This window comes from Alligator mississippiensis, chromosome 16 (assembly GCF_030867095.1).
Source record: "Alligator mississippiensis isolate rAllMis1 chromosome 16, rAllMis1, whole genome shotgun sequence".
Lineage (NCBI taxonomy): Eukaryota > Metazoa > Chordata > Crocodylia > Alligatoridae > Alligator > Alligator mississippiensis.
Window position 1 is genome coordinate 3,918,973 of NC_081839.1, and position 24,519 is coordinate 3,943,491.

The 24,519-nt window shown below is 60.4% G+C and overlaps 2 protein-coding genes across 6 annotated transcripts in view; both read left to right on the forward strand.

The window, feature by feature from the left end:
- Window positions 1–676: 676 nt before the first annotated feature.
- Window positions 677–4,408, forward strand: LOC106737921 (activated RNA polymerase II transcriptional coactivator p15). The gene is made up of 5 exons (XM_019484016.2): window positions 677–744; window positions 990–1,059; window positions 1,402–1,518; window positions 2,154–2,262; window positions 4,215–4,408. Exons 2-5 carry the CDS (start codon window positions 991–993, stop codon window positions 4,292–4,294), a joined length of 375 nt encoding a protein of 124 aa, XP_019339561.1. The 5' UTR covers window positions 677–744; window position 990; the 3' UTR covers window positions 4,295–4,408.
- Window positions 4,409–9,044: 4,636 nt separating this feature from the next.
- The window catches only part of CELF5 (CUGBP Elav-like family member 5), a 42,124-nt gene continuing 26,649 nt past the window's right edge, over window positions 9,045–24,519 (forward strand). For 3 of the 5 annotated variants that reach the window (XM_059719718.1, XM_019484062.2, XM_014604895.3), the window contains exons 1-2: window positions 9,046–9,375; window positions 17,531–17,613. In XM_059719718.1, the coding sequence (XP_059575701.1) occupies window positions 9,108–9,375; window positions 17,531–17,613 (351 nt within the window). In that variant the 5' untranslated portion in view covers window positions 9,046–9,107. Of the gene's footprint in view, window positions 9,376–17,530; window positions 17,614–24,519 lie in introns of all 5 variants that reach the window. The other 2 variants (XM_059719716.1, XM_059719717.1) reach the window with 1 other exon arrangement.

Consider the following 24,519-nt stretch of genomic DNA (forward strand, 5'->3'; position numbering starts at 1 on the left):
AAGCCCAAGGGGGGGTCCCTCCATCCCCCCCTCCAAACCAGCACCTTTGGGGGGTCCTCCATCCCCCCCTCCAAACCAGCACCTTTGGGGGGTCCTCCATCCCCCCCCTCCAAACCAGTAGCTCTGGGGGGGGTCCTCCATCCCCCCCCTCCAAACCAGCAGCTCGGGGGGGGGGGTCCTCCATCCCCCCCCTCCAAACCAGCACCTTTGGGGGGTCCTCCATCCCCCCCTCCAAACCAGTAGCTCTGGGGGGTCCTCCATCCCCCCCTCCAAACCAGCAGCTCTGGGGGCGGTCCTCCATCCCCCCCTCCAAACCAGTAGCTCTGGGGGGTCCTCCATCCCCCCCCTCCAAACCAGCAGCTCTGGGGGGTCCTCCATCCCCCCCTCCAAACCAGCACCTTTGGGGGGTCCTCCACCCCCCCCTCCAAACCAGTAGCTCTGGGGGGGGTCCTCCATCCCCCCCTCCAAACCAGCAGCTCTGGGGGGGGGGTCCTCCATCCCCCCCTCCAAACCAGTAGCTCTGGGGGGTCCTCCACAAGCAGCACAAGGACCCCACCAGTCCCACGTGGGAGGCAGGCATCCGCCACGTGGCCGGGCTCGTCCGCCATTGGCCGGCTGGTGGGGGCTGGGGGCGGGACCGCTGGAGCGCAGCCCGGCCATTGGGGGGCTCCGGGCGGGGGCGGAGCCGGCGCTGGGAAGGGAGCGGGGAGCACGTGCCCGCAGTGCGGGTTTGCTGCGCTGCAGGTGCGGGCCGGGCCGGGCTTTCCCTGCCCCCAGACCTGCCCCTGCCCCTGCCCCAGGCAGCGCCCAGGGCAGGAGGGTCCGGGACCCCCGCGATGCTTGCCCTCCCCTCCCTGCATCCCGGGCGGCTGCACCAGCTCTTTCCCCCGTTGCCCCTTGCCCCCCGGGGATCTCCAGTGGCAGCAGGACGGGGGCAATGCCCCTGCCAGGCAAGGGGCAGGTCCAAGCGTCTGCGTTTTGTCCTCCAGGATGTCCAAGCCCAAGGAGCTGGCGGAAACCACCAGTTCGGGGAGCGACTCCGAGCTGGAGAAGGAGAAGGTACCGGCAGGGCGGGGGCGCTGGGCCGCCCCTCCTCTTGCATTTGCTCTTTCGGCGACCCACTTTGCAAGCTGTTGGGGGGCAGCTGTGACGGGCCCGTCTCGCTTGAGCCCGCCTGGGCAGCCCGGATGCTGCCGTGGCCGTTGGTGTCAGCATAGCCCCTTACGCCAACTTCTCCTCGCCTCCCTGGCTTGTCTTTGCTGTCGTGGCGGCGGGGGGGGGTGGTTATTTTTGGCTCCCGTCCGTCACGTGTTCAAATGCTGGGAGACTCTAGATACCCCACGAGATGAAAAGCCAGGGCTTCTCAAAGGTAGCTTTTAAATAGCCTCTCTCTCCTTTCAGAAAAGGAAAAAAGAGATGCCCTCCAAGCCGGAGAAAAAGCCCAAAACCGAGGCCAACAGCTCCAAGGCGGCGACAAAAAGCCACGGGCAAGACAGCGAGGAAGAGGGCATGTTCCAGGTGAATTCCCCTCTGCCAAACCCCCCGCGCGCCCCTGCCGTGTCTGCCCTGCCTGTGGTCCAGTGCGGTCGGGGTTGACCCAGGGTTACAGACCTCACCAAGCGGGGCCGGCAGGTTGACACCATCCCCGCCAGCTCTTTGTCTAACCTGCAGTTAAAAGGGAAAAAACCCCAGCTTTCTAGGATGGAGACTCTGCAGCCTCTCTGGGCAATCTAGCCCAGTGTTTGACCGCTGGGCTCCTAGTTAGAAAGCTAGTTAACCACTACCAACTGCTAGTTAGAAAGTTCTTCCTAACACCCGGTCTAAACTGCCCTTGACCACCCCGTTGCTGGGGTCATCTGCCCAAGCGGTGCTCTGTACTAACGAACTATAAAACTTCCCTTGATAGTTTAAGCCTGTTGCTCCTTTTCCCCGTCCCCTGCAGCCACAGAGGAAAAAACCCATCGCCCTTCACTTCACAACCACCCTCCAGGCATTTAAAAGCTGGCATCAGATTCCTCCCCCAGCCCACAAACTGCATTGCTTCGTCCCGAAAAGGCTGGGTGACCCCCACCGTGCACGTGAAGCGGCCGGCCACCTGCCTAGCGGGGGGGGAAGCGTGGGTCCAAGTTACGCGCGGGTTAATCTCTTTGCAGATTGGGAAGATGCGCTACGTCCGAGTGTCCTGCTTCAAGGGGAAGGTCCTGGTGGATATCCGGGAGTTTTACATCGATAAGGAAGGAGACACGAAACCCGGCAGGAAAGGTAATCAGGCGCTTCCACTAGGTGGCAATCGCACACTGTCTCGCGTTCGCTTCTGTTTTAAAAGGGGGTGTTGGTCGGTCTAAAGACGTGGGCAGACGAGGGTCTGTGGGTGAATGCGATCTCTTCTGCCAAAGCTGGAAAATCCTGTCCTCTCTCTGCCTGGAGAAGGGTGCATGTGCAAAGAAAATAGCTTGCAAAGAATAACGTTTCCCCCAGCTGTTTAGTTGGTCTGATAAAAGAGACCGCATCTACCCAAAGCACCCTGTCTGCAAATTTGTAAAAGGGGGACACCAGACTTGTGGGCAGGAGCTGGGAACTCGTCGTGCCGGTCTTATGTGATTGACTTCAGCCCCTTGCAAAGGCCTCGGCGAGTCGCTCTTCCATTAGCAGCTGGGAAGCGAGCAGCGGGGCCCCATGATGAGCTCTTAGTGAAAAAGGACTGACGATGCTGACCTTCGTCTGCGGAGCTGAGCTCCCAGCCCAGGGGGAGCCAGCGGAGGAGGGGTGCAGGCTGTCCTGAGAGTTGGCACCGGGCTCCACGGGGCCATGCTCTGCTCTAGAGGCAGCTGAGACTGAGAGGCAAGATAGGGCTGAACACCAAGGAAAGGGAATACAACTTGCTGCTCTCTCTGATCGTCAGCCAGGCTCCCGTGGCACCTGGCGAGTCTTTCAAGGGTGCTGCTCACCACGGAGGGTGCAACAAGGGAAACCCCAGAGATTTCACATGCATTAAAAACTTTCTGACCCGAGTTCCCCGCAGCAGAATTGCCGCTCTGTTGAGGTCTCCGTAGGCAAGAAAGGAGCGAGAAGTAAGAGCTGAAACTTTGAGGGGCGCCTTGAGTCGAAGCAAGGTTGAAAACCGCCGGCCTAGACGCAGCGCTTCCCAACCTCTGCCAGATTGCATGCCCCCATTGAAAACGAACGCCACCTTTTAAGTACCGCCGTCAAATTCTTAGCCTATAAAGTCATTGGAATAAATCTGTTAATGCGGACCACTGGTGGGACCCAAACCACAGATTGGGAACCGCTGCAGCAGGGTGAGGGTGGCACACGGCTCGTGGCAGCCCCCAGTGCTCTTGGGCGCGGGAGTGCAGGATCCCAGAGCAGGGGTGCCCCGTCCTTGGGGTAGCAGGACCAGGCTGTAGCTCTGTGCTGGAGGGGGACCCCCAGGCCCCGGGTGTATATCCCTTGAGCATGTGGATGGTTTCTCAGTAAGGAACTGCGTGCTCTTTGCTGCAGTTTTGCTCTAACCCGGTGATTGGGTTTTACGTGCATTGTACGTAAAGAAAAGCAGGCACGAAAGGGAGGTCTCCCGTGCAAGGTCTCTGCTCATAAGGTGAGAAATGCCGTTCCTCTCGTGGCTGCCTCGAACATTTCTAGCCGCCAGTGTTTATCTAGAAAACTCAACGTAGCTGAAAACTAAAAGCTGGCACGTGTTTCCTAACGAAGCTGCAAGTGGCACGAGACAGGGTCTTGCTGGAGCCAGGCTGGTGCGTGTCCCCAGGCCGGTGACACTTGGAGGATCTCTTCCACTGCCTGCAACCTGGCTCGTGGCTGAGTTGCTAAAAGGAAGACGGTGCCATCTGCAAGCGCGAGCGATCACGGGGGTTGCGAGCAGTGGGAATGGGCAGTATCCAGCCAAAAGGCTGCATGAGACAGGCTCAGCAGGTGTCTAGCTGTCCCACTGCATGATATCAGTGGTTTAATCCTCCTTGCCTTGAAAATGGGGGCTGCTACCCCAACAGGAGCATCAAAGCCGCCCCCCGGTAGCGCGAGAGCAAGGCGGGAGTTCCCCGGGCGCTGCCTCAGTTTCTGCTCCGGGCTACGGGTCGGATCCTGTCCCCCCCACCCTGTCACACCGAGCTGCCTGGGGCTGTGGCCTTGGCTGACCTTCCCCTGCCTGGTGCTGCAGTCGCGGCTCTGCAATCCTTCTCCTTTTGTCGTTTTTCTAGGCATCTCGCTGTCGGCAGAGCAGTGGAACCAGCTGAAGGAGGTCATTCCGGAGATCGACGCCGCCGTCAAGAAATTCTAGACGGAGCCTGCTTGGAAAGCCTGTCTTTTTGCTTGGTTTTTTCCCCCTTGACGCGTTTCCCTTCTTCATTCCCATTCCCGCGTTTTGCTAATAAAGCCAGCCTTTTGGTCTGCAGCTTCCCACCCCTGGACTGAGCTTCATTGGCTTAGGTCGGGATGGTGCTTACAGGGCAAGGGTTGATTTCAGATTTGAAAGGCAGCCCTCGCGGCCTGGGCTTCGTGGAGGCATCTGGCTAAATCATTCGGGCCTGACCGACTGCTCCAGCCCGGTGCTGCCTTCCACCTGGTTGACTATTTAGCAAGGAAGTTCATCCAGGCACCCAACGCCCGCCCTCCACCCCACTTAGGTCCGCGAGTCGTGTGCACGGCACTCCGGCTATTTCCAGGAGGCTTTTTTTTTTTCGGTGTCTTTGGGACTTTTCTTTTTTTCCCTGAAGGAAGGGGATTACGGTCTCTCTGCAGGGCAGATGGTCTGGAGAGGATGAATATGCACAATAAATGGTTTGCATTACAAAGAAAAACCCACGGTCCCTCATGTCCCTGGCAACTTGGCTCCTTGTTCTGTTGTCTCGGTGCCACCGTCCTCTCCCAGAGGAAAGGGCGAGGGGTGGCTGGGGTAGATGCCTTGTAGTTTAAATGGAGATGCAGTTTCTTTTTGCTATCCAGACTAGAGCGCGTACCACCAGCTCCAGAAGGGATCCTGCTTTGCAGGAGAAGCTGTAATTATTTAATAAGGCTAATTGCTAAGGAGGAGAATTGAGGAGCTAGGATGGGAGGTTCTTCCTCCTCGCCGTGAAGAGGAAGAGCATGATAAAAGCACTGTGTGGAGCCTCCAGTGGGTGAGTAGCTGCTGGTTGCCCCCAAGCTCCTCTAGGGAACCTGGGTCAACACAGGCAAAACCTCCCGGCACGATTCTTCCTCCTTTCCGGTATCCCAGTCCTTTTAAATACCCCCTCGCTCTGCTCCATTAGCGCCGCTCCACCCTTTGCTTGGATGCATGAATGCAAGACTCCACGTACGACCTGCCCCCAGCTCGAGCAGCTTCGGGTTATGTTGAAACGTGGCTGGGTGGGAGGGGAAAGGAGACGAAAATAGGTGAAGCGAGTCCACGGGCGGAGAAGAGCTCCAGAATAAGCTTTTGTTAGTGGGGTCAGGGCTGCAGATTTTACGTGTCCCGGTGCTTTTGCCTGGGACGTAACGAGACTTTCCCTTGCGGGGGGTGGGAGACTCATCCAGGCATCGCTGCTCCTGGTCACAAAGCTCCCTGGAGTCGCTGGTTGAGGCTGGCTTCAAATCCGCACACGGGGCTTAAGGTTACGGTCTCAGGACTCGGTTTGTCACGTCGGTAGAAATATGTAACATCTCAATCGGGATGAACAAGACGCCAGGAAGGGGCAAACAGCAAACCCTTGGTACCGGACAGGAGGCCGCTGTGGCTTGGGAGACGGCGTCTGCCTTCACAGAGATGCTTCTTAAAATCTCTCGTTTCATGGGTTTCAAGCAGTTTTCTCCGGGGAACCTTTTTGCTCCGCAGTCAACGCTGTTGCTTTGCATGACTGAGCCGGCATCTTTGCAACGCAGCCACCCTGCTTGCCGGGAGGTTGGCTCTGTCTCCAGGCTGCCTCTCTGCTCCTCTCCTCCCGTCTCGGGGAGCGGAGAGAGCTGGGCGGAAGCACTGTTTGAGTCCCTCTGCGGGATCCAGCCCTTCCCGGGGGCCGTGCAGGGGATCCTTGTCTCTCACCTGGGCCCTGACTGTGAAAATGAGAAATTCCCACCTCTGGGTTTCTGTTTCCCTTCGATGCCTTTAGGGGCCGGGGGAGGACGGCTGGAGGTTCCTAATAGGATGTGCCTGTCTAAAAAGGGGTCTCTACACCCTCGTTGGCATCAGGACAACAGGTTTGGGGTGTCGATTCGGCTGGTGCCTAGCTAGAAGTCCTCACCCCAGCACTGTGGGCGGGTGCTAGGGGTTGGACTGTGCAAACCCCCTCTTCCAAGCAGCGACACCTTCCCCAGCACAGTGCAAGCAGGGCCTCCTTTCCCAGGGGTTTTGACGACAGCTGCTCAGCCTGGGTGCCCGGTCTGCACCCTCTGCCCCCTTTAGCCGGGCTGGCACAACCCTCTTCCCCACAGCGGCACTTGCAACCAGCCCCTGGCAGTACGGCTTTGCCTGCCTGCTTTGGAAACCCCTCCCGGGCCTTTACTTTCCATAACACGGGTCTGCAAAGGTCCCTTCTGTTTCCTCCTTGCTCCGTCCGGTCTAGAGATCCGCGTTGTCCGCGACCGGCTCTGGGACGCTGACTGACAGCTGCTCCGCTAGGTAGACTACGCTGGCAAGCCTATCTCACGCTGTGGCTGCAATGAGTACGTCTCCCTCGGGGCTTAGGGGCGGTAGGGACCCTTCTCCCCAGTGTGGCGAGAGCCCGGGACCCTGTGCAGCAAAGGGTGAAGAGTGGGATGCTTTAGCTAGGGGTGCCGCTAGCTTCCCCATTCGCAGCCCTCGGGCATTTCTGTGGCTGCGGGCTCAGTCCAGGGCCCCTGCAAAATCACGGCATGGAAAGTCCTGGCTGCATGCATCACCCTCGCACCGACCAGGAGGGCAAGAGTCCATCCTGCCTGCTGGCAGGGGGTAGCGTGTCTGTGCAGGGGGGGAGAGCTGGGTTGGTGGTGGCCCAGCCCAGGCAGAGAGCAAAGCCAGCAGGCCTGGCTCCCCGGGAGCGATCGGGTCATAACTCAGAGCTCCTGGCTCGCGGCCAGCGAACGGCCCCCTCGTCTGCCTGGCTGCAGGGTGGAGGCGATGCTCCTCCCGGGGCTGGAGCTGATCCCTCTTGTCCTCTGCATGGGAAAGCCTGGGGCAGGTGCGCGCGTGTTGCAGGGAGTGGGGGGACCGCAATAAAGAGGCTGCGTTTCCTCCGTTCACATGGGTCGCGGAGGATCTACGTGTTGGGGGACAGACTCCCCCTCCCCCAGGCTGCTTGCTGCTTCTGTTTAGCCACCGGAGCCGAGGCGAGAGACAAAAAGCTGCCGTCAGAGGGGCAGAGCTGGCCCGGGGGTGTCTTGTGCCAGCCTCGTGCCACGCCGAGACTGCGAGCAGTGGAGCTGGGAGATGCTTTGGCATGGCTCGTAGGTGGAGCCGGGTTCCTCCGGGAGCTCGCAGGCCAAACCCTGGTGCTGCTGGCTGGGGATCGGGCCCTGCTGCGACCGCTGGCATCCGACTGAGCTGGCAGCCGGGCACGGAGACCGACCACGGCATAAAGGGACTGGGAATTCACCCTGGACGGTGCAGCCAGCTCCCAGCTCGCTGCTGCCCAGCCCTTCATCTGTGTCTGTTGCCGGCTCTAGGGACCGCGGGCTCCACGGTCCCTCTCCCGTTGCAGGACCCGGCACCTGTGTTTGCAGAGGGGCCACTAGAAACCAGGCCTCGCTTCCTCCTTGTCTGTGCACTGTTGTCACTGCCTCTGCCCGCAGCCCCCCAGGCTGCACATGCCTCCAGGGTGGAGTTGGGCATCCTCGCCCATCTGACAGGCATCGCTCGCATCCGGGCCACAGGGTGGGCTGGGGCCAGGCCTCCCGTCTCTGCACCCCCAGCTACCTCCCACGTTCCCCCTCCGCTTCCCGCGTCCAAGCCGGGGACGCTCAGTGTGCGGGGGGCTGGCTTCTCCTCCCCCAAGGGGCTGGGCTGGGCACCCGCATCTTCCCAAGCTGCCTGGGCTGGGCACTGGTTTCCCCCCCATGGTCCAGGCTGGGCACTGGTTTCTGCAAGGTCTCCGGCCTGGACACTGGTTTTCCCCTCCATGGTCTGAGCTGGGCACTGGTTTCTGCAAGGTCTCTGGGCTGGGCACTGTTTTTTCCCCACTATGGGCTGAGCACTGGTTTTCCCCCCCATGGTCCAGGCTGGGCACTGGTTTCTGCATGGTCCCTGGGCTGGGTACTGGTTTTCCCCCACTATGGTCTGAGCTGGGCACTGGTTTGTGCAAGGTCCCTGTGCTGGGCACTGGTTTCCCCCCACTATAGTTTGGGCTGGGCACTGGTTTGTGCAAGGTCCCTGTGCTGGGCACTGGTTTCCCCCCACTATGGTTTGGGCTGGGCACTGGTTTGTGCAAGGTCCCTGTGCTGGGCACTGGTTTCCCCCCCACTATGGTTTGGGCTGGGCACTGGTTTGTGCAAGGTCCCTGTGCTGGGCACTGGTTTCCCCCCCACTATGGTTTGGGCTGGGCACTGGTTTGTGCAAGGTCCCTGTGCTGGGCACTGGTTTCCCCCCCACTATGGTTTGGGCTGGGCACTGGTTTGTGCAAGGTCCCTGTGCTGGGCACTGGTTTCCCCCCCACTATGGTTTGGGCTGGGCACTGGTTTGTGCAAGGTCCCTGTGCTGGGCACTGGTTTCCCCCCACTATGGTTTGGGCTGGGCACTGGTTTGTGCAAGGTCCGTGCGCTGGGCACTGGTTTCCCCCCACTATGGTTTGGGCTGGGCACTGGTTTGTGCAAGGTCCCTGTGCTGGGCACTGGTTTCCCCCCACTATGGTTTGGGCTGGGCACTGGTTTGTGCAAGGTCCCTGTGCTGGGCACTGGTTTCCCCCCACTATGGTCTGAGCTGGGCACTGGTTTGTGCAAGGTCCGTGTGCTGGGCACTGGTTTCCCCCCGCGGGCGGTCGGGGCTGGCGGGGTGCGGGCCGGTGCGGCAGGGTGCAGGGCGGCGCTTGGCCGGCAGGTGGCGCCGCGGGGCGGCCCTTTGTGGCGGGCGGGCGGCGCGGAGCGGGGCGCAGCGCAGCGCAGCGCAGCGCAGGAGCGGATCCGCGCAGCCCGCGCCGCGGCCGGGCATGGCCAGACTCAGCGAGGGCGAGGCGAGGAGGCAGCCGCAGCCGCAGCTCCTGCAGCCCCGAGCCGCCCCCATGAGCGGCAGCGGCGGCAGCTCCGAGCCCCCCGCGCCGCAGCCCGACAGCATGAAGGACCTGGATGCCATCAAGCTCTTCGTGGGGCAGATCCCCCGCAACCTGGAGGAGCGCGACCTCAAGCCGCTCTTCGAGCAGTTCGGCAAGATCTACGAGCTCACCGTGCTCAAGGACCGCTACACCGGCATGCACAAGGGTGAGCGCCGCCCCTGCCCCGCAGCATCGCCCGGGGGGCTCGCCAGGGGCCCGTGGGGTGCCCGCTCCCTGGCCCCGGGCGCCACGCGTGAGACCTCCCGAGACAGGGCAGAGCAGTGGGGTCGGAGACACCAGGACGCCCCCCCGCCCCGCCCCGCCTTGGGGGTCCCGGGTGCCTTGCACCCCCCTGCCCCGCGGTGCTGGGAGAAGGGGAGCAGCCCCTTGCACGCGCATGCACGCAGCCCGAGCCATCGGGCACCGCTGCCATGGGAGGCGGTCGCATTCGGTCCTGCTGGAAGCCGGCGGGGGGGGGCCCCGAGGCTCCTCGCATAGGCACTAATTAACCTGTGCGGCTGGCGGCAATTAGCGGCGTGGCATCGCTGTGAAATGTCTGTGCGTGGAGGTGGCGCGGGCGGGCGTGGGGCCGGGGAGCCAGAGCCTGCTTCGACTCCGTTTCCCACGCAGCCGGGAAGCTGCTCGCGGGGACGCTGCGGGCGGTGGCACGAGCGGGGCCGCGCCGCGCCGCGGGGGTCCCTGCCAGGCGAGGCGAGGGGAGGGCGGGTGGGATGCTCGGACGCTGTCGGCTTTTGCCAAGCAGGCGGATGGGGGAGCTGGGTTCTCGCCGGGTCCTGCTCCCCGTGCGGGCGGGAGTGGATGTGGGGGGCATGGCTTGAAGGCAGGGTGCCTCTGGAGTGGGGGTGGGAAGGAGCCCAGGGCTCCCCTGCTCCTTGCTGTAGCGACCCACCCAAATCCCAGCCTGCCAGTCCCTTCTGTAATGCAGGGGAGTGGGAAAAGCCATGTCACCCCCTCTGCATTCAGCTCCCCGGGCCTCGGGGCTGGCACGTGGGACACGGTGGGCCACGGGGGGGATGCAGGTGGCCCGGGCTGAGGCCGTGGAGGCTCGGCGGGCTCAGCGGAGGAAGGCCCCGCGGGCCTGGCACTGCGGCCTCAGACCTGCTCCCAGGCTGTGGCAACGCTGCAGCATTCAAACCTGCCTGACAAACACCATAATCTGCCAATCCATTGTTTCCAGTGGATAAAGGGCTTTGCTGAGCTGCTCCTGGCTGCAGGCGCCGTGGGTTGCCAACAAGTTGGGGGCAAGCTCGTTTAGCTGTCCTTGGGGTGCGGCTCGTTAGATCCGTGGCGCTCGGGGCTCGGCGCGTGGGGAGAATCTGGCTTTGTTGGGCGCAACGAAGCCACGTCTGCACCCAAGGGTGCGCTCACCCCCCTGGAAAGGCTGGGGTGGGATTCAAGGAGCTGTCTTCCAGCGTGCCCTAGCCACTGAAGGCCTGTTTGCTTGGCACGTCCAAAACCAGATGATAAGGGACAGCCCGTAGGTACCACGGAAGCTGCCAGCAAGTAGGATGGCCCCGGGTGCCCTGGGGTGCTCTGTGACATGCTCCCGTGGTGCTGTTCGCGGGGTGGGAGGTAGATTTGGTGAGTTTAGAGGAAAGCAGAAGCTAAGCCCCCAAGGCTGCAGGGTCCCCGGGGCCACGTGCTGGCGACCAGCCAGACAGAGCCAGGGGTGACAGCAGGAAAGGTGATGGGGTGTATCCCCGCTTAGGACCTGAATGGACTCGGGAGGAACGGGGAGATCGTCTCCCACGGATTCGGCCCCGCGACCGCATCTCTCTCGCCAGCGATTTTCAGGCTGTCGTCGGTTCGGGGGCCGGCGCGTGCCTGTGTCTCTGAGCAAACCTGTTACCATCTGCCGGCAGCCAGGCTTGGAAAGGCAGAAAGGAGGTGGATGGGGCGGGAGCGTGAATCCACGGCACATTTCATTACAATCGACACGTTAAATATAGGCTGCGGGTGTAGGCTGAGGTCAGGGATCTGCCGTGTGGATGTGGAAATCGGGGATGGGGGGCAGCGCCGGCGTTCACCCGATCCTTGCGCCATGAACTGGCTGCTGAGCGCCGGGTGCCAGCAGCAAGAAACCCGCCCCAGCTGGCGCTGACATTTGGGGAGAGGCCTGGGTGGTGCCTAGCTCTCGAGTCGTCTTTCCAGGGTTGCAAGTCCAGGCTGCCAGCGGCATTTATTACCCGGTTATTTCCAAGGCTTCTGTTTCTTCTTCCTGCCCTGCTGTATGCCAAGATAAAGTTTGGGCTGCTTTCCCAGTAACAGGTTTCATGATGATGACTCTTCTCTATTATGACGTGCGCTCTTAGAAGGTGCCCGTTGAATGCACTTTACGTGGCTTAAGTGAGAACATCCCCCCACCTCCTCCAAACCAGGGGCCAATTTTCCAAGCTGCAGAGCTGTAATGCCTTTCTTCCCTTCCTGCTCTGAGACCTGACGGACTTGCCGCAGCCGCGGGCAGCTTCCCACCTCCCGGTAGTGCCCGTTCTCTGGTGCATCGCTTCTACGGTCGCATTAGTGGCTCGGCGCTAATGCCTCAGCAACCTGTACGGGAGCCGGTGCTGCCCCGGTTCCCCTGGCATTAGTCACGATGCAGTTTTTCTATTTATGTTAATCACCGATGCATTTGCATGGTAATGGCAATATTTGTCTTAAAGCCGTGCTTGCCGCGGGAGGAGAGGGGAGGTGTGTTGAGCACATGCTGCCGGGAGCGCGTGAGCGGGGAGAGCGGAAAGAAAGATCTCGGCCTGGAAGGACCCAGGCCTGGGCAAAAGGGGGTTTCTGCTGCCGGCTGGCTTTCCTGGCGGTCTCGGGGCGGAGAGGCTGTGACGCCGAGCCGAACCCCGGGGGAGGTACAGCAGAGGCAGGAGGGATGCAAATAGGTGTGTGTCTTTGCAGTGGGCAGCCTCCAGCCTTGCCTGCCCCTTCTTCACCTGTGCTGTTTGCTCAGGCCTTGGGCATGCCGATAACCGAGCAACGTGGCAGCTCGACACGCCGGGGATCTCGCAGGCCACCATCCTCTCTTGAATCCAAGAGGAAAGAAATGGGAGCAGTTGGGGGCAATCATCCTTGGTCCAGGAGCCGGGCTGAAGGCACCCATTTGCAGCAAGGCTCCTGCTTGCTGGGGTCCTGGGGGGCTGAGCTGAACAAGGCTGGATCCTTTCGGCAGGGAAGGTGCTGCACGGAAAGGTGTTATGAGCCTGTCTACAACGGAGGTCCCGATGGCTGGAAACCCTCCACGATCCTGCTCTGGAGAAGTGTGGGGGGCATTAACTTCAGCAGGCCTCTCTTCTCCCCCTCGCTCTTGTGGTTGCTTGCCCTTCCTCCCTTCTGCCCTGAGCTCCCGGGCCTGGCTGCAGGCTGCAAAACACCCAGCGCCTGCCCAAGTCTCCCTTATCTCGTTGGGAGGTTTAATGAACTAATTACTGCTTGCATGGTGCCTGGCGGCTCCGGCACGGCTAGGTGCTGTCGGCCGGGGAAGTGCGGGATCAGGATGAATCGACCCTCGCGCAGCCACGTCTAATGGTCGCCTTCGTGCTACGGCTTGGACGTGGCCTCTGCCCTCTTCCTTCATCTCAGCCGGGGCTGAGGGGTCCTGCAGGAGGCTCTTGCAGCCTGGCTCTGCCCTCTTCTTCTGGCTCCCGGAAGAACTGGCGAGCGGACCAGGGATGGTTCTCGCTTTCCCGGGGTGCCTGGCTGCTTCCCGGGTCTCTCCGGCCCGCTGGGTGTTTGGGGGCTATCCCAGCTGGTGAGCTGGCCCCAGGCAAGTGCAGTCCGGATGCAGCCGTGTTCAGCTTCTTCCACCCACGGGCCAGCGCGGAGCCAAGCGTGGCAGGGCTTGGCCAAGCTGTCTATTTTGAAGGTGAGTTTAAGACACTGAGGAGTTGTTGAGGACAAATTTGCAGACCTGGGGGTATCTTCTTCCCCGTCCTCCACTCGGGCCTGCCTTAGCCCAGCTGGGCTGGGGGAATTGCCGGTCTTTTCGACACCGGTGCCACCCAGGTGGGGTTGGAGAAAAGCAGAGGATCCCACAGCCGCCAGCTTTCCCCGCTGCCTCCCGGGTCTCAGCAAGGTGAGGGGACGTGGTGGGAGCCGTGGTTTCGCCCTGCCACCCGCGTGGTAGCTCTAGCATTAGCAACGACGGGGGACGTTTCCTGGGATCCCACGTCGAGCAATTCCCGCCCGTTCACACCTTCGCGCACGTCCCACCCCGGCGTGGGTCGGGGACAGTGGGAGACGGCTCTCTTCTCAGATCCGGAGGTGGGCAGGCCAGAGAAAGCATGCAGGAGCCTGAGAGACCTGCCACCCCCAGACATGCGGGGTCCCCGAGTCGGGGTGGAGGAACTGCCCTGCCCTGCCCTGCCCTGCATGAGCTTTGTTGCACCGTCGGGGTGGAAGACATGGGTCTAACAAAGGCATAGGTGAGAGGGGCGATGCATCTGGCATCCTATGGCTGGTGGCGGGGCATTAAATCGCGAGTTAGCTTGCAGCAGGTACAATCTCTCGAAGGACAAGGGAGGATTGTCGCTCTGTGACTAGGCCAGCGATTCTCAGCCAGGGCGCACCACGCGATCCTTTTAAGGGTGCCTTGCCCTAGTAGCACCATTGAGTGCGCAAATGCCCGCGCACCTTTCTCAAGATAAACTCGGAGATTTTAGATAGGAGCCGTCGAAACCCTGTTGCTTTGTCAAGTCTGCCTGAGGCCTTTGCAAGAGGAGAATTGCTTTGGTATTGTTATTTTTTTGAGCTGGCATTTGCCAAAGGGGGTTGAGAGCCGCTGAAGGAGGTATTGAGGAGGCTGCGAGGTCCTGACCCCATCCCTGCCTGTATTTTCGGTGAGGATCGGTGCAGGATTGACACCTGGAAGAACTCAAGATCTGGTCCAAGTCTGAGAAGCAGCAATACGTGGATGGGTGCGAGCGTCTGGTTCGGGGCATGGGGCCGGGAGAAGCCCGCTGGACCATCAGGTCCAGGCTCCGGCATTGCCAGGCCACGGTTTGCTCCAAAATCCCCACGTCCGACTACAAGGCACAAAACTCGAGGCACTGAGACCACCTTCCAGCACGGCATAGGCAAAGACGGGGCTGAGGGCACGGCCACTGCCAGGACAGGGAAGGAATTGGGTAATAGCCCCTCCGAGCGTCCTGGGGACGGGGCGATGCTCCGCTCTCCATTCCTTGCCGGGCTGTCTGCAGGGAAGACTTCCTCCCCGTGCCCCACGCGTGGCAGCGAGCATTACATTTGCCACTGGATATTTGAACCCGCAGGTAACAAGGACCCTGCGCCTGGTTGTCGGGGCTGGATCCTGCTTCCGCTGAAGCTCCTGGCAAAACTCCCGCTGACCTCGGTGCCTCCAATCCTCCGCTTGCCATTCCTCTTTGGCCATTTCCTCCCCATCGAATTACCGGGGGCTGATTGGATTGCAGCCTGCTTAGCCGCATAGTTGCTTTTTAAAATCTCCTTTGCTCGATATTAAAAATAGCCCCAGGCCTGGACCCAGGATGCCGTTCGGAGCGTGCCCAGCGGTGGAGGCCGGGCGCGGCGAAGGATGCTCGGTCCGAGCGGGCTGCTCCCACCTGTGGTTGCAAAGTGGACGGCAGTGACTTGCAGGCAGGGAGACAGAGGTACATAGGATGGGGGCGGGGAGCAGGCTAAGTCATCGCCGCATCGAAGCCCTGGTCCAGCGATGTGCTTTCCGCTCCCTGCCACAGCGGTGGAAGAGAAACCCCTGACCCGCGCACGATCTGCTCGCGCACGCTCACCTCGGATAACATGGGGCTCGTTCTTATGTTTTTGGAGACTCCCCATCTTGATCCGTCTCGTGCAGCACAAGCGCGCACGAAAAAGCTGCCAAATCTGCCTGTATCTCTCTTGCGATGCTCGCCCGGGCTTGGGGGAGGGGAGGAACAAACAGATGTCTTTCACCCTCCGAGCAGGGGCGTGCAGGGAGAAAAAAAAGCTTTTTAATGCTGTGCCGGAGCAGCAGGATGAGAAGAAAAAACACTCCAGTGTGTTTGGATTACAGGGGAGGGCAGGGAGCTGGCCTGGAAAATATCCCACCCGGCCCATCTCCTGGCTGCGATGGCTCCCCGAAAATGCCCCAGACTGGGAGATCTGACATGCAAACAAGAGTCCGCCTGGTTTCTGTCGTGAAAGCGTGTTTTTTTAGCAAGAGGCGGCGTGCTTTGCAGGTGATCTCTTTGGCTGGACAGTTGGGTACCAAGCCTCCTCCTTCAGGGCCTGTACAACGGATGGGATAACACCCGCAAAACTACTTGCCTCTTGCATTTGTCCCGGACCGTTGTCTTTCCTGCCTAGCGCGGGCGGCTGTTGCCGACGATCTTCCATGATCCCATCCAGCCCCTCAGTCTATGAACCCACCAGCCAGGCTGGATGCTCGCGATCGGGCCGGCGTGCGCTTCTGCAAGCTTCTCTTTGCAGCGCTCGGCACCTGTGGCAGCTCATCCCTACCGCGCCGAGCCGGGCGAGCGCTGGGAACCGCTCTGCCACTGTCTGCCTGGTGCTGGTGTGGATGAGTTTGAACCCGGCGCAGCTCCCCGTCCCCGCGCGCCCACCCTTAACTGCTGCCTTGTCCCCCTACGTGCCTCCAAGCTGGCGCGGGGGCACAGTGGTAGGGCAATGGCTGGAAGGTTTCTCTGTCCTCTGCACTGCCCGCGTGTCTCCTGTGGATTAACAAGGGCTTGAATTTTCCAGGCCCCTCTCGCCAGTGCTGACCAGTGAAATGCTGGAGAAATAACCACACGCTGGTGGCACGTGCCAAGGGGCAGAGCAGCGCCTGGATCTGAAGCCAGCGGGCCCTTGGGTGCTCGCCCTGTCCCTGAGCCCCTTGGGAGTTTGGGCATTGCAGATTCACATGGGTGGGGTGTGCTCAGTGCCATCCCCCTGCCTCATTGTACACAAGGCTTGTGCTCCCAAGCACCTACCTCCATGTTAATAATGGGACTCGGGTTCCTAAATCACTTCGGCACTGTTGAAAATTGAACCTGCGCTCAGAGGTGTGGCTGGGTTGTCCAGGATCCCGAGAGATGAGTACGTCCGTCTTTCTCCTGGTCCCGTGACATTTAGGTCTATTAGCTGGGAAGCCAGAGTCTCGACGTGGTGCATCTCATCTCCCATTCTCTGTCTGGGCAATGAAGGCTCTTAATTGCCTGTCGGAGAAGTTTAATATTCACACGCTGTTTTTTTTCTAGCAAGAGCTGCAGGGTCAGGTATATTTACTCGGCGGAGGCAGCGTATTGAAGGAGGCTTTGTCTTGGGACCACGCAGGGGATAAGGGAGCTCTCCAGTGGGAAATGTCCTGTGCTCTTCGCTTCGGGTTGGGATAGAAACGGTTATCCAACCTAACCTTCCCTTGCTGCAGCTTGAGCCCGTTGCTCCTTGCCCTGTCTGCCCCACTGAGACCAGCCCAGCTCCATCCTCTTTGCAGCCCCCTGCAAGGAGTTGAAGGCTGCTATTCAATCCCCCTCGGTCTCCTCTTCTGTAGGCTAAATAATTCCCCCCCCTCTTTGCCCTGATGCCTTTTAAATCCATAGAGGTGACCCCCACCTCTTCCCAGGATTTTGGGCAGAGACATCGGTCCAGTCTTGATTGAGACCGTCAAGATCTGCCCCGTATTTTGACCGCTCGATACAGCCTCAGGAGCGTTCCTGTTCGGGTTGCTCAGTGTTTCCACCCAAGCACGTGTGTCGGGGTAGCGGGACGGAGGCAGGGAGCAGGGAACTGAGGCTGTTCTGGCCAGGGGTCCTGGCTTCCTTTTCCCCCGGGACATAATGCTGCTTAACCTAAAGTCTGGCCGCGGTCCACTTGCATCTAAACCCCTGGCCCTGCTGCTGATTTCCAAGCCTCCTTCCCTGACTTTCAGGCCAGTTTGACCATCGGATGCATTCATTTGCATTTTGCCTTGGCTCCGGTGGGCTTTGGATTGGGCCCCTTGGTCCTGCCGTGTTGCTCCTCAGGAGTGCTTCTTCCCTGGAGTTCACAGCACAGCCCGATTTAGCAACATCTGTGCTTCTCATTAACAAGCCCTCACCCCCCTTCATTGCAGGTAATGAATAAAGATGTTAAATAAAAACCTAGGCCTGACAGCAGCACTGCCTCCGCCCTGCTCCTCTTTGCACTCGGTCCGGGGGCTCGGAGCAGCGGGCCGCGGGCTGGGTGGAGGATGGGGAAGTCCCGCAGCCCAGGGACCAGAGATGCACGCTGCCATTGCGGCTGCATGGGGAGGAGGCGAGCTGGCCCTTGCACATCTAATTTGGCGTTTGCTGTCTCCCTCGCAGGCTGCGCGTTTCTCACGTACTGTGCCAGAGACTCTGCGATCAAAGCCCAGACTGCGCTCCACGAACAGAAGACTTTGCCAGGGGTAAGGCCCGACGGGGAACGAAGGACGCTCTGTGGGTTTGTCGGGTTGGGCCGGGACCGCGCGCCCAAGAGGCCGGTTGGAGCAGGGAACGGGGGCCAAACCTGTGGGGTCTGTTCCTGGGCATGCCGGCGTGGCTGCGTGTCCTTGAACACGTCACTTTGCTGCTCTGGGCTTCAGTTCCTCTGTCTGTAAAATGGGCTCCAGTGCTGTTTGCCCCCATCGCCTTGCTCCCGGCAAGCTGACAGGTAGGAGATGTAGCCCAGGAGGCTGGTACTGTCTCTAGGGCGGTAGCGACACAACATCGCGCTCAATAAATAGTCATCAATGGGGCAATGGCTAGAGCTGGGAGGGGTATCAAGTGGGGTTCCCCAGGGTCCCGTATCATTTAATATATCTACATTAACGATTTGGATGATTGGACGGGGTGCAGTGCATGCTTGGCAAATTTGTGGCTGCACCACGCTGGGAGGAGCTGCAGGCACTCCAGAAGGGCAGGGTTAGGATCCAGACCGACCCAGGTATACTGGAGAAATGTTCCTCAATCGATCAGATGAAGTTCAGCCAGGACAAGTGCAACGTCCTGCACTTGGGACGAAATAACCGCACGCATAGATATGGAGTGGGGGACGCGTGGCTGGCTGCAGCACTGCGGAGAAGGCCCGGGAGGTTACAGTAGACCGTAAGCTGAATATGAGCCAAGAGCGTGCTCTTGTTGCCAAAGGCCAACAAGCTGCCTGGGTTGTATTCGCGGGAGAGTCGCTTGCAGGTCAAGGGAAGGGATAATTCCCCTCTATTCAGCCCTGGTGAGGCCTCACCTGGAGTCCCGTGTCCAGTTTTGGGGACTTCACGAAGGATGTGGACAGATTGGGGAGTCCAAGTGCAGAGGAACACAAGGAGAGCCGCGGGGAAACGAGGCTTATGAGGACACGTTGGAAGAAGTAGGGTGATTTGGTCTAGAGAAGAGAAGACCGAGGCGGGATTTGAGATACCTGAAGGGCGATTACAGAGGATGGAGATGGGCTTTTGTCCGGGGCCGCAGGGGACAGGATGAGGAGCAATGGGTCTTAAGCTTCAGCGGGGAAAATTGAGGTTGGAGAAGAGGAATTGCCTGACCACGAGGGTGGTCAAGCGTTGGAAAAAAGTAGCCCTGTGAATTTGGATGGACACTTGTCTGGGCTGGGTTTAGTCGGGGATGACCCTGCCTGGAGCAGGGGGCTGGCTGAGATGGGATCTCGTGAGGTCCCTTCCCGCCCGACTTCCCTATCCTCCCAATGCAAGAGGCTGAGACCTCTCCCCGAAGGCCCAGGACTTGTTTGCACAGCAGCGCCTGCGCCTTGCACGTCTCCTCGCAGCCCCCAAATGACTGCGAGCGCCGTTCCCGACCGGGGCTTGGCCCTGCAGGGCAGTGGTCCAGACTGGCCCCATCAAGGAGGTTGTTCCCTGTGCCAGCCCTTTGCCTGGCGGCAGGAGAAGCAAGGCTGGGCTTGCATCCTCTCTGCACCCGGGGTCTGAGCAAGCCCAGGGCAGGACTCGGGGACTTAGGAGCTCACAGAGAGCTAGAGTAATTATTAACACCATCCTTAACCGCCTGCCCCCTTTGACCCCTTCCGGCCCCAAAACCTTCCCTAACCACCGCCCAGCCCCCTGCTTTGTGCCGCTCATTTTCTGCGTGGGCTGGTGTTTGCTTTTCAGGGCAGGAAGGCGCACGTGATTTAATTACAGCCTAATGGAGGCTCTTTGGGAAGCTGCCTTCGCCCGTCTTGGCGGTGGCTGGTCCAGGTTATTTTAGGGCATGGAGGAGAGTGCAGAGAAAGAGCTGCTTGAATCTCATTTGACTTAATTGTCTTTGGGGATAGGCCGGGCTGCGCCGGAGAAGGACGTACAGGCTTCCGGAGGCATGAGGCAGCTGGGGGACGTCTGCTCCGGGAAGCCAGCAGGACTTAGGCGCGTTGGGGAAATGTTACCCCCTGTCTCTGTTGTGAAGCAACTCAGCCATGTCAGCAGGCAGAAGCCTTTGCCGCTTGGGGCTGGAGGTGTTAGGTGCCTCTCGACATGCACCGCTCGCAGGTTGTCAGCGTAGAAACCAGGGATTAGGATGGTCCACGGAGAACACATTGGCTTCTCCGCCTCCTAATCCAGAAATCTTGGCCCAGCGGGGAGATCGCACCGTGGCTCGGTGGGGTAGAGCAATCGTTCGGATGAACGGAGGCTCCAGGCCTGGTGCTTCCAACAGCAGGGCATTAAAACATCACGCCCTGAACCAACAACTCATCCAGAAGCTTCGCACGGTGGACGTGAGATGTGGACACGGTGACAACCGTCCCCTGGGGCTCAGGGCTTTTGTCCTTCTGCCATGGGCCCAAGACGCTGCCCCTTTTGCTGCCCATTGCTCATGACTGGCGTTGCAAGTGGTGGCTGCAATAAAGAGGACAAGGTCCTCTCTGCATTGCAAGCTAGCATGGCTCATGGTGTCTATGTAGGGTACCTTGGACTTGAACCTGTGCCCAGGGCCACCAGCTGCAGTGTTGAAAGAGAGAGGCTGGGATCATATAAGTGACTGAGAAGGAACAAGGAAGCTTTTCCCCTCCAGAGGTTTCTGGTTACAGGCCGGATTGTGGCTGGATTTTTATCATCCGATGGGCATTTATTGGCATGTGCACGCTCCGGTGGGGGGCTGCAGCACCCGCGTGTGCATGCACCAGGCTGGGCAGCAGCACACGGCTGGGGAGTGTGTCACCGTGGTTGGCAGCGTGGGCGTCTTTGGGAGGACTTGGTCCCGTGAGCGTGTTGGCTTCGCTGCATTTTGCAGGGGACCACTGCCCATGTCTCAAAAGCAGCCACCACGGGTGCCATTCATTGCTTCCCTCTTCCCCTGCGTCGGCTGTGTCAGCGCAGAGAGCGATATTGGGGGTTCGCGACCATGGGCTGGGGGCTCGACAAAGGTTGGATGCCAAAGGGAATCGGCAGCATGACCCGGGGGCTCCAGCGCACTGCCTCTCCGGTATAACACCCTGGCAGCCGGTCTGATTGCACGAGAGAAATGCAACCCTTTCAAGGCAGATAAGGTTCAGCCCCATTTCCTGGCTTGTCCTTGGCTCGACGGGGTAGCGTCTTACAGACCCTCCTGCCTTGAGCGACCCAACCACGATGTCGTCTCAGTCCCTGGAGGGCAATGGTGTCTTGTTAGGGCCACATTTGCTGACCCAGGTTTTCTCTGTCCCTCTGGGGCTCTTGAAATCTCAAACCAGCGCCTTCCAGCTTAGCCAGGGTGGGCTCGTTGCCCCTCAGCCCGACACCATCCGCTGGATAAGAGCACCGTTTGGAGAGCTGTGGACTGGCAGGTGGACAAAAGTTCATCTTTCAGGGCACGGGGTTCCTGAAGGATCTGCATTTATGCTTAAGGCAGCCCAGGCCTAGATGGGGCGATGAAAAGCAGGGCAAGGTGCTGGAGGAAGCAGTGGCGGGCCGGTTAGCTCCGATGGAGACATCTGTTAGTAGAAGGGCGAAGATGCCCCTGATTGCATTCGGGGTCTGGAGTGCATGGAGTGGGATGGAGATCGCCACGGCTGACCCTGGCCCCAGAGCCCTTGGACACAGCAGCTGCGGACGTACGCCTACTCCCTTCTTGGCAGAGTGGGTAAGGCTCACGCTCCATCCGCCTGCTACCTCCACCAGGTCAGCGCAGCTGTGCCCTGCAAGGGTCGGCTGCTGACTTCCCGGTCCTCATCCCCAACGGGGAAACAGCAGAGCCAAGAGGGACTCTTTCCTGCAAAATCCAAGATCATCCAAGGATCGAAATGGGCTCCATTCCCTTCCCACGAGCAGCTTGCTGGCCTGGGTCGCAGTGGTCCAGCAGCATCTCTCTAGCACTGGAAGGAGATGGGAGCTTTGGATCCAGCCCCAAAGCTACCGAACTCCTCCGGTGCCGGCTCGCATGTAGGAGCAACGCACATCCCCCTCTCCCTGCTCCCCGGAGCGCTTATCTCTGGCTGGTTGAGGTGATATTATATCTCAATAACCCATGCCTTTTATTTTGCGACTGTGCCCGGGCTTCTGAAAGGAACCGGAGAGGTTATTAATGACATGCAGTGATCACACGCCCAAGTTAAAGCCTCTTGCTAAGTGAAATTTGAAGGAAAAGGAGCCAGCTTTTCAATATTTCGCAGAAACGCTTTGTGTCTCTTTTCATTTGCAGCCAGACAGTTGCAAATTGCATAAAATTGCTCCTGAAGAAGAGGGGAAGGGGAGGGGGAAAGCGTGGCTCTCCTGGCAAGGTACAGTTACAGTTTTATTTCTATGCAGAACAAAGCAGGGCCTTGCTGAAAGGTAGACAAGTAAGTGGCAGAAATTGGTATCGATCCGGACTGGGACCCGGGGCGGGTTTCAGAGCAGCGGCGGGGGCACGGAGACGTGGGGGAAACTCGCGGCCACGGCAAGGATGAGGAACGCGAGGCCGGAAAATTACCGGGAGCCGCAGAGAGCTCCCGGGCATGCACCAGGGGGTGAGAGGCAGCAGAGCCAGCTGCCGCGGATGGGCACGAGGAGCCGGGCAGCGACGCAGCAGCAGTGCCGCAGGGCAGGGACAGGGGCTCGGCTTCGCCCCTCCCTCCCGGTCTCACCCCATGGGTGAGAGCAACACTAGGCCTGTCTCTCAGGACCACGATGCACCTGGCTTAGCGGAGATCCAGGAGGAGCTGGTGGCTCACGGGGTGAGCAGTCGGTGACCTCTGGGGCTGCCCCCTCCATGCACGTCCTGCTGAGCTCCTCGGGCGTGGGAGGTGAGACTGGACTGCAGGGGGGCTCTGCAGATGATCCTGTCGACCTGGTGGCAGGGCAGAGGTGGGGGGAGCCTGTGCTGCCTTCTGCTGTCCCCATCCCTGGGCTCGGAGAGACCAGACGCCAGGTGAGATGCATCAGCAGAAGGGCAAAGGATGCAGGGAGCGCGCTAGGGCAGCCCCACAGCACAAGGACACCGGGTCCAAGGCAGGTCCAGAGCGAGCAGGGACGGCCGCCCTCTTCACTGGTGACCTGGGCACAGGGGGTGGCAGAGATACCCAGAGCGAAAGACGGACAGGAGCTCCCCTGCGCAGCCTGGAAGCGCGCGCACATGCGCCCCACGTGGGCATGGGAGCGCCGGGGCCCAGCCCTCGCGGCTCCCCACGCGCTCACGCTTCCCCGCGGCACGGAGCGTAGGCACGGCCCCCAGATGCCGGCAGCCTCGCGCCCACGCGTGCGAACGCACCCCACGCGCGTTCCTCTCCAAAGACGCCCACGCTGCCAACCGTGGTGACATGCTCCCCAGCCGTGTGCTGCTGCCCAGCCTGGTGCGTGCACGCACGGGTGCTGCGGTCCCCTGCCTGAGCATGCACGTGCCAAGGGTGGACCCTGGCAGGGCATTTCCTATGGCCCAGGCTATTTTTTTTTGCTTTTTTTTTATCCCCCCCTTGTGTGTTGTTGTCACAGGAGGTTTTTTTCTATCTCTGTGTTTGCATCGCTCTGAACCAGAAGCTGCAGCAGCCTGGCTGTCAGGAAGTGAGCGGCACCGTTAGCGGTTGCCATGGGAACTGGGAGTTAATTAAGGCCTGTATGGAGAGCCCTGGGTGGAGAGGTCCCCATCACAGCCTAGTTCTGAGCCACACAACCACCGGCCTCCTGTTTCTCAACCACAAAAGAACATTAAATTAGCAGAGACCCCTCTCTCCCCAATCACTGTAATTAAGTCGCAGTGGGGGCGGGGGGACCGCGTAACAGGTGTGGCTGCATCTCCCAGCCCTTCCGGCTGAGCTCATCGGAGAACATCGGGTACCTCCGCCGAATTTCCTCGCCTCGGGCTGCCCGCGTGGCACCATCCTTGCAGAGATAGCGGGGGTTTCCGTTCCCCCTCCCAGCCTTGGCAAAAGCCCCTCTTGTCCCAAAGCCGTCCGTGCCCATCCCCGAGACCGGGCATCTGGGCTCCGGACGGTGATGCTCGATAGACCGGAGGAGCGAGGAGAGCTGGGGCTTGGGCGGTCGTCCAGGCGGGAGCCCAGGGGGCTTTCGAATTTTCCGAATTAAAGCAAGGAATCGGTGCAGGCGACGGGCTCGTGCTTCATCAGCTGGCAGAGGGAAATGGGATGCCGCGCGGGGCTAGCTCGGTTCCCGTCATCCGTCCCTGGCACGTCTCGGAGGAGCATCCCCAGCTCTCTTTGGCGCCGCTAAGATAGGACGCGGGGGTGACTCCTGGCACCAAATGTTGCACCTGTGGGACGTGGGCAGTGGGTGGGTGGCTGCGGAGGAGGAGAGCTGAGAAACCTCCTGCAGGAAGCTGCTCTGCTGGGCATTTCATCAAAAAAAAACCCTTTCCTGACTACCTGCAGGAGTCTCGGATATGGAGGTAATACCTTGGCCCCAGATCTCCCATCGCCCGATGCCTCGCTGCTGTTGAGCAAGAGCCGGGGGTATCTCAGGCCCCAAAGCGGATGCAAGAGCTCTTCCATGCCGCGGTGCTGCCAAATGCGGGTGCTGTCCCTGGCACCTCTCTTCTCCCCTCGATCCCCGTGGTGGGGGGTGACCTTCATACACCCCACAAGTCAGAAGAAAAGGGGACTGCTACCCCTGCAGACTCCAGCTGAGCTCAGGGGCCAAAAGGACTTTTCCACTAAGGTATCAGGACCAGAAGAGCCCGGAGCAAAGGGCCACCACCCTGGGTTGCATCTGAGACCGAGCGCTGCAGCCCCAGCTGAGATCTGGGTTTGGCGAATGCTCCAAACTTCAAATACCAGCAGCGCAGGAGGTGTCGAGGGAGCTCAGGGGACGCGGGACACGGCTGATCCCGGACCCGGCACCCTCAAGTGATCTATTTTGGGTGCCCCAGGAGATGGCTCGAGAGAGGGTCTGGCTCCAGACCTCCTTGGGGCATCTTCCGGC

Coding starts and splice junctions, on each gene's coding strand:
- LOC106737921 (XM_019484016.2), top strand. CDS start 991: ATGTCCAAGCCCAAGGAGCTGGCGGAAACCACCAGTTCGGGGAGCGAC. Junction 1,060..1,401: donor CCGAGCTGGAGAAGGAGAAG/GTACCGGCAGGG, acceptor CTCTCCTTTCAG/AAAAGGAAAAAAGAGATGCC. Junction 1,519..2,153: donor AGGAAGAGGGCATGTTCCAG/GTGAATTCCCCT, acceptor ATCTCTTTGCAG/ATTGGGAAGATGCGCTACGT.